This window comes from Orbicella faveolata, unplaced genomic scaffold (assembly GCF_042242905.1).
Source record: "Orbicella faveolata isolate gen_17 unplaced genomic scaffold, um_ofav_v1 contig_12, whole genome shotgun sequence".
Classification (NCBI taxonomy): domain Eukaryota; kingdom Metazoa; phylum Cnidaria; class Anthozoa; order Scleractinia; family Merulinidae; genus Orbicella; species Orbicella faveolata.
In genome coordinates, this window is record NW_028301539.1 from 15,809,650 (window position 1) to 15,817,551 (window position 7,902).

Genomic DNA, 7,902 nt, shown 5'->3' on the forward strand with positions numbered 1-7,902 from the left:
ATCAGCGAGTGCAGATGGGCTGGCTTTGGGAGAATGCGGACACAAACGGGTGAAACGCTGCTCTATTCAGGTTGAGAGGGTGATGCACACCTGAGCGATGTAGCCGTGATGTTGAATAAGAAAGCAGCTGGCTGCTTTATCGCTTTGTCACAGGCGAATGATCGAATCATCACAGCAAGGTTCAACTCGCGATATATCAGTACCACCATTGTCCAAGTGTATGCCCCAGTTAATGAAGGTGACGAAGAAGCAAAGGATGTCCTTTATGATCAGGTGCAAAATTGTATAGACAACATCTCGAAACACGATATAGTGCTCTTAATGGAGACTGGAATGCAAAGTGACCAGCAAAATGGCGAAGGAGTGCTAGGCCATCACCGACTGCATGGGGAAAGGTCAGAGAATGGATGACGCTTTGTTGAGTTGTGTGCAAGCAACAATATGGTCATCACAACAACCTTGTTTCCCCACAAAAATATCTACAAGCACACATGGGTATCACCTGACAACCGCACCAGGAACCAGATTGATCATGTCGCTGTGTGCGGAAAGTTTCGAAGATTATTGTTGGACACTCGTGCATCAAAAGGCGACCACCACGTAGTCATAGCAAAGGTTAACCTGCAGCTGTGTGGATCAGGTAAGAAAGTGAACATGCCGAAGATGTACAACGCCAAGCTCAAAGTGCCCGATACGGCACAAATATTTACAGCTGAAGAGGTTCTGGGGTTCCAGTGCAGGTTAAGAAAACTGAAAGCTTGATTAAAATCGATGACAGGACAGAATTAGAGAGAAAAATGGATTGCACCCGATCCAAAAGGATTCGAGAGAAACACAGGCACGCTTACTCAGCTAAAGGAAAGGAGGTGAAGAAAGAACTCAAACAAGACAAGAATGATTGGGCAGAGAAAGTTGCTGAAAAAGCACAGAAAGCCGCAGAGCAAGGTCACCTCATAACAGTCTATGATGTCACCAGAAAACTTTCGAACAAGAAGTAAGAATTAGGGACATGGTAAAGAACAAAGATGGGGTGCAGCTGACTAATCAAGATGAAATTGAGAAAATCTGGAAGGAGCATTTCCTTGAAGTTCTGAATCTCCCAGTACCTGAAGACACAGGACAAGTTGAAGAGGATGATGGGATTCCGGACCCTGAAATCGTTGATGCACCAAAAAGTGAAACCTTTGAGCCACTGGCTCATAGCTGCCGGAGCTTGTCTCGGTTTCTGTGGCATGAAGCGGCTAGGAGTATTTCTACTCCCCCTGGACGGGATGCTAGTAAATCGCAGGTCGCTCCCCCGCAATTTGTTAGGTTTCCCCAATAATTCGCCGGTACCCATTTATACTCCTGGGTAAAGTGTCTTGCCCAAGAGCACAACACAGTGTCCCCAGCCAGGACTCGAACCCGGGCCACTCGATCCGGGGACAAGCGCACTAACCATGAGGCCACCGCGCCTCCACTGTGATGATGATAAACCAACTAAGGCGAAATCTCTGCTTCCCTCAAGGGGATGAAGAACGGAGCAGCCGGTGGAGTCGATAGCCCGACCGTAGAAATTCTAAAAGCAGAACTAGAGGCATATGTAGATATCTTACACTATTTCTTGCATGAGGTGTGGGAACAGGGGCAACTGCCGGAGGATTGGAGACGTGGGCTGATAGTGAAACTTCCTATGAAAGGCGTTTTAAGGGAATGTAGCAACTGGAGGGATATAACGCTTATGGCAACAGCTGCAAAACTTCTGGGTAGAAGGTTTCAGGAAGGGACGCGCTACAGTAGAACAGATATTTATACTGCGCAATATCATCGAGGAGTTTATTGAATGGAACTCCAACCTCTATGTGTGTTTTTACGATTTCGAAAAAGCGTTCGATCGCTTGGATTGGGCCACCCTCTGGAGGATCATCAGGAGCTACCGCATTCCTGAAAAGATGGTGAAGTATGTACAATGGAAGTGCGTGCACTGCAACAGATGGGTCAGGTGTGTATGACTGCTTTGAAATCAAGACCGGTGTTAAACAGGACTTCTGTTGCTGTTTTCTTTTTCTACTTGTAATGGACTGGGTCATGAGGAATGCACGCATCAGATGGAAGTTCAGTAGCCTCCTGGAAGATCTTGACTTTGCTGATGACCTCTCTCTGGTCTCAAGCAAGAGAGAGCACATCCAGACTAAAGTCGACAGTTTGGGACACTATGGAAAAATGACAGGCCTCAAAATCAACACAACAAAGACCATGATGATGATGTGGAGCAGCCCTATAAGTGAAAAGGTTCAAGTTGATTTTGAAGAACTGACAGGAGGAGCAACAGTGGGAAGGAAGTTCAGAATAAGACATCAGAGACCGAGTTTGAAAAGCGAGAAGAGCATCCAGTAAGCTTAGAAACATGTGGAAGAATAACTAACTGAAACTGAACACTAAGCTGAAGATCTTTAAGTCAAACTTTATAGATGTTCTATTATATGGGTGTGAAACGTGGCGTATGACCAAGAATGATGTGACAAATCTTACATACGAGTTTGAAAAGGCGCATAGAGATCTACTGGCCTATGAAAATAACCTATGAAGAGATCTGTAACTGGGCTAACATCAGCCAAATCAGTGAAGAAATATACTAGCGGTGCTGTAGGTTGATTGGCCACAATCTCAGAATGAATGCTAATCAACATCCCAAGATGGCGTTAACCTGGGCTCCGGAGGGAAAGAGACGACGTGGTAGACCAAGGGAGACCTGGCACAGAACCGCAGGAAAAGATAGGACAGTGTTTGGTTTTACGTCGTGGAGCGGGGCACCAGTGGCCGCACGTGACAGCTTCGCATGGCGGAGAAGAATTTACGGCTCAATACCTCCAGGGGGTGGTGGTTAAAAGTGAAAAAGAGAAGTAAAGAGAGGCATTGGGGATTTAAGTGTCTTGCCTAAACCACAACATAATGTCCGGCCAGAGGACGAACCCGAAACGCTCGATCCGGAGTCAGGCGCACTAACCATAAGGCCACCGCGGCGCCTCTCATTTATAAAGGGAGATTTGAAATACACCAGGGAAGGCAAATGAGCTTTGTAACCTGTCTATGTGTTCTAGCAATTTTGAGGTTGACAGGCAAAATGGTCATTCTTCAAGTGCTGAAATGTTCCGGTAAACTGAAGAATTAACACAACTTTGCTTCTTAGTGTATGTGATCAGCTAGACCATGTACAACCAAAAACGTTGTTCATAAAAATATTAATCAACCAATGTCAGATCCTATGTAGTCCCTTTATTGCACAAGCAAGAGCTTTCTACAAAGATCTACAAACCCTTTTATGAAGGGAATATACCGAGCCATGATCACATTCGGATTTGAAACGACTGACTGGAGTAATACTTTTAAAGAACCGACCTCTTTTAAGGTTCAGTTCATACGGCAAGGTGCGATTGACAAAATCTAATGAAAGAGTACTTCAGCTCCAACTCCACTGTAGGACTCAATATCTGCAGATTGCTAAATAATTACATAAATAAAAACATAATTACGCTACTCGAAGTGCGTCCTTACAACACCTGAATCCAAAATCCTTTTGAATAAATATAAGAACATTTTGCCCCACTATTATTGGATGCTATTATTGGAATGACATTTCTTTATCTATACGTAATAGCCAACTAGAAAACTATTTAAAAAAGCACTTTGCCAGTTTTATTTTGCTCAGTATTAACATAAATGTATTTAATTCGGGGCGTATAATAATTAGTAAACTATACTTTGCCTTTTCCACTTCTTCTTCACTGCACTTGTTTTGTTAACAATATTGTATTTTTGTCGTCAAGTGGAGAAATACAAAATACAAATACAAGATTGCTAAAGATAGTTTATGCTAACACTCAACTTTAGCCCCCGATTTTAAAAGAGAACAAATTTTAACTTGGGAAAAACCCGGGTTAAAAACAGGGTACATTAAGTTGGTGTTCACCCCGTTTAAAATCAGGAGTTGGTTTGGGGTCAAGGGTCCTATCCCTAAGGATTTACGATCGCGAGTCATAAGTTTTCATGTGCGGGCTGTAGTGCCTATTATGTTGGTGAAACCAACAGACACTCCGCCACTCGCATCCGCGAACATCTTTCCTCTGACAAACATTCCCACATCTTTAAACACCTGAGAAGTTCTGAAAATTGTCGCCCCCTTTGTTCAGAAGATTGTTTTAAAACTCTCGATTCTACTTCCACAAGGTTCCAATTGAAAATCAAGGAAGCCATGCACATCCTTTGGGAGCAGCCGTCTTTAAATTCCCAGGTCAAACATCTTAATTTATCCCTTTCATACTAATTAGTCTCCTTTCTTAGCTTAAATAGTTTCACCCTTTTTTTTTTGGGTTCGCACCTTCACCCTTTAATCATCCTTGTTACATCTCACTTTGTTATACTATTTATCGCATATCTTCATTTTATTTCTCACCGTACAACTGGCCATGGATGATGACTCATCCGAAACATGTATTGTCTTCATTAAAACACGAACTTCAAAAACATCGTGTGGTTCATCAGTGTTATTATATTGTTTTAATTACTATTACCATCTTAGTATTTTGAGGGTGGAAGGTGAAGTTTCCTTACTGGGTATTGTAGTGAAGATGGACACTGATGAACAGATAAGTCTTGTTTTTTCCGTTTATTTTATATGATGGCGTAGCTAGTTACATATGTTTTCTTTCGCTTACGGCTTTTCATGAATGATTATCAAGGTAACACAAATGAAAAAAAAAATTGTTTATTGTCGTTAAACTCCATGAATCCTTAAAAATCCTCAGTTGGTACGCAATGCATCTTCAAAGTCGACAATTAACTAAGTGTTTTAAGCTGCTCTTTAAGAAGCTAACTATCTGCATTCCCATTACAAATGCAAGCAACGAAACTAGTTATTTTATCACTGTTATTGCACTTAATTAAGTGGTTTGACAACACAATATCAGCTCCGCAGGTACAGTACGTGTCAAAATGTTCTAGGCAATTAACTTTTCACTAAGCTTTCACGGCTTCCTGAAAGAAGAAAAGAGAAAGATGGTCAGATTAACAGTCCAGACTTGAGTTATTTCTTATCTAGTAAATGCATGATTAAAATAGGTCATGAACAAGTTATTAGTATTAAGTGTTTATGCGTGCGAGGCAGGCACATTGAACAGTTCTGTTGCTAAGATCTATAATACCTTTTTCTTCTGATAAAGTGGGTCAACAAAAGTCGCAAGTTAACGAACATTTTTGCTTCATCTCAGCTGGTGAAGTATCGCACGCATTCTCATACACCGACTCTAAAAAGCAGTAGTAATCATCTCGGGTATTGGCACATGGAGCTCGTTTCTCTTCTTTAGGCTCCGCTAAAATACAAAACAAGGGAAAACAATTAAGTATAAATTCAGATTTACTTATTCACGATATTCTTCCGGTTGAGTACATAAGTAAGATATTTGAACGTGTTACAAAATGTTTTTGGAATGCATCGGTTTTTAAATATTATTTTCAAGAAATTAAACAATTGTGTGAAACACAAGAAGAAGAAACTGAAGTGATCATATCAAGGAGTTTTTAATTGAAGCGATCATATTTTTGACTTGTTGTCACATCGTGATATCGGATAGCCAAAATCTATAGTTTAGTGTTTTTTTAGTAATGAATATAAAAGCAAAGAATTTTGGAGCAAACTGTAGAAAGAGATGTAGTAATGGTCGTCATTTTTAGAAAGGTTCCTTTGCGGTCGTTTCATCTGTGTTTTTGTGAAATCACCAAACGCGTTTAAAATTGGAATCGTTTGGCAGGCAGGCTACAATTTAAGGTAAGTGCTCAAATGCGTTCTCTTGTTCGGGACTGCAAATGGCTGTAGGATTGTTTTTATTTTACTGTTGTTGTCTACAAAGAACAGGAATAAATGATCGTGATAGGATAGTTAAGAATCTTTATGTTTCACATATTTCCTTCAAGTAGGTTGGCTACGCTCTCCATTAAAAAAACTACATCTATAATTAATAACAAACATGTCTCACTTAAAGGAGTTTGAGTCAAGTTTATGCAAATTAATTGGGATTCATGGATAAAATTATTCGAATTTTCTACGATCTTTAAAACAAAAAACAATGCAGAACTCTCAGACCAAACGCGAAATATGAACCGTGTGAACTTTCAATGTTTAGAAAAAGATCTTCAAATGACATAAAAAGGTATGCCGTACAGTTGAATGGAAGATTTTATGCGGCAATGAACTTTTTTTCTCGTGTACCTGATGGTTATTATGAAAATAATGATGCTCTATTTTTGAGGAAGATTGTTGCAAGAAATAACTACCTCGACTGAAACGTACTTCTCGCTTTTCTACCCATTCACGCGAAACAGGCCAAACTTCTTACATAAATATTTTTTACAATTATTTTGAAGAACAAATATGAAAAGAAACGTCGTCAAAATGTGCAAAATCTTCAGTTATAAACTCTGTGAGAGATAAAAAGGTATATACTCATCACTGAGCACTGTAGATGTCCTCAGGTTTTTGGCGCTATTGTTTGCGCAATTTTGACAGACAATGTCTTACGCAAAAAAAACTGCCTATACCCTTGTCTTTGAAGCGAAATGTGATTTTCAAGAATGGTTTCCAAAATAAGCTATTCAGTAGAAAAGGGTATGAATTAAAGTATCTGTTTCGTCCTGACACCAATGCCTTAAGCTACTTTCAGTCGTAACATTTGTTTTGGCACTATTTTTAAGCACCTGTTTATGGTTGTTTTCGTAAAATTGAAATACTTGTAAAAATGGCTTACCTTTAAAGTAACCGCTTTTCCCAAGTGTTGTGGCAAAGTTTGCTTTATGGTATGGCAAAGCCACGGTAAAAGAAACAAGTATTGCAAGCGAAAGGAAGGCGAAGAACTTCAAACTCATTATAAACTTGATGTTACTGCAAATAATTAAAATGTCGAAGTTTTTAGGATGTGTTATTTGTTAGCAATAACGTCTTATCTTAGCTACAGCTAGGTCCTTTACACCAATTTTGTTTTTTAATTTGCACCTTTAAATTCACGAACAGATGTATCACGAACAGATGCAAAAACAACGTAACAATAACGCGGGAGTTATTAAGGGTTCTCAGCGTGCGATAAGACTTTTTGTATTATCTCAGTCACAACCATGAGAAAAACAACAATGTCCCACGACTTGGTGAATCGGACGTTGAACAAAAAACGTAGAAAGGAAGACTAAAGCCTGTTTTATTTGCAGCGTTATTTTTCGTCGTTATACGATAAGATTTTACACTGGAGTTATACCTTTTCGAGTGTCATGTTTCTAATCGCCTTGAAAAATGAATGAATAAAACGGCAAAAAACAATATTTTAGAAAAAAAGACCCAACTGTTTAAATATTTACTGCTTTACTACTTGGCTCGTTACACTTAGTTTTGTTATTTTTAAACCAAAGAAATGATGAACAATTTTAGTTTAGAATAAGTAATAACAAAAAAAATACTCACCCTTACGTTTTAAATGCCAATCAAGTAATTCAAGTTTCGGGATAGAAATTTTGAGTCACCTTGGTAAATTTATAGCGCCTGATCTCAGCAACTGTAAATAATTAATAAACACGCCTTCTTTTATCCTAGTGTTCCTGCCGCTGCTTATAATCACAAGCCAATGGGCTTCTTTCAATAGAAATGTGTGTATTGAACACAATGGAATACTCTTTAAGTTGTTTTAATAAAATTTTAACAGAAACTTCAATGTGAATGAGATTACTCCACCTTTTCTAAGACTCTACACAACGAAGAAAATTAAATACGCTACTGTATACCCCTGATGGCGCCAGATACTGTGTTGAAATGTTTCAAAAACTCTAAAAGGAAAATTTTCATTCCATTGGGCCTGTATTCACTTTCACTTTTCTATTTTTTCA

General features: G+C 39.2%; 2 protein-coding genes and 1 long non-coding RNA gene across 4 annotated transcripts; 2 read left to right on the top strand and 1 right to left on the bottom strand.

Annotated features, from left to right (window-relative positions):
• Window positions 1-1,009: 1,009 nt before the first annotated feature.
• Window positions 1,010-1,822, top strand: LOC149116874 (uncharacterized). Its single transcript, XM_089280442.1, has 2 exons — window positions 1,010-1,195; window positions 1,508-1,822. The coding sequence occupies exons 1-2, from the start codon at window positions 1,010-1,012 to the stop codon at window positions 1,820-1,822; spliced, it is 501 nt and encodes a 166-aa protein (XP_089136568.1).
• A 119-nt stretch (window positions 1,823-1,941) lies between these two features.
• LOC110045297 (uncharacterized) lies at window positions 1,942-2,376 on the top strand. The gene has a single exon (XM_020750894.1). The coding sequence runs from the start codon at window positions 1,942-1,944 to the stop codon at window positions 2,374-2,376; it is 435 nt and encodes a 144-aa protein (XP_020606553.1).
• Window positions 2,377-4,630: 2,254 nt separating this feature from the next.
• Window positions 4,631-7,587, bottom strand: LOC110045268 (uncharacterized). 2 transcript variants are annotated; one of them, XR_002296208.2, is made up of 4 exons: window positions 7,484-7,587; window positions 6,780-6,913; window positions 5,181-5,348; window positions 4,631-5,013 (listed from the first exon to the last, which is right to left on the bottom strand). It is a non-coding gene; the product is annotated as an uncharacterized LOC110045268 (long non-coding RNA). The 2 variants fall into 2 exon arrangements; XR_002296209.2 differs by having other exon boundaries at window positions 7,490-7,565.
• Window positions 7,588-7,902: the final 315 nt, after the last annotated feature.

Coding starts and splice junctions, on each gene's coding strand:
- LOC149116874 (XM_089280442.1), top strand. CDS start 1,010: ATGGTAAAGAACAAAGATGGGGTGCAGCTGACTAATCAAGATGAAATT. Junction 1,196..1,507: donor GTGAAACCTTTGAGCCACTG/GCTCATAGCTGC, acceptor GCTTCCCTCAAG/GGGATGAAGAACGGAGCAGC.
- LOC110045297 (XM_020750894.1), top strand. CDS start 1,942: ATGTACAATGGAAGTGCGTGCACTGCAACAGATGGGTCAGGTGTGTAT.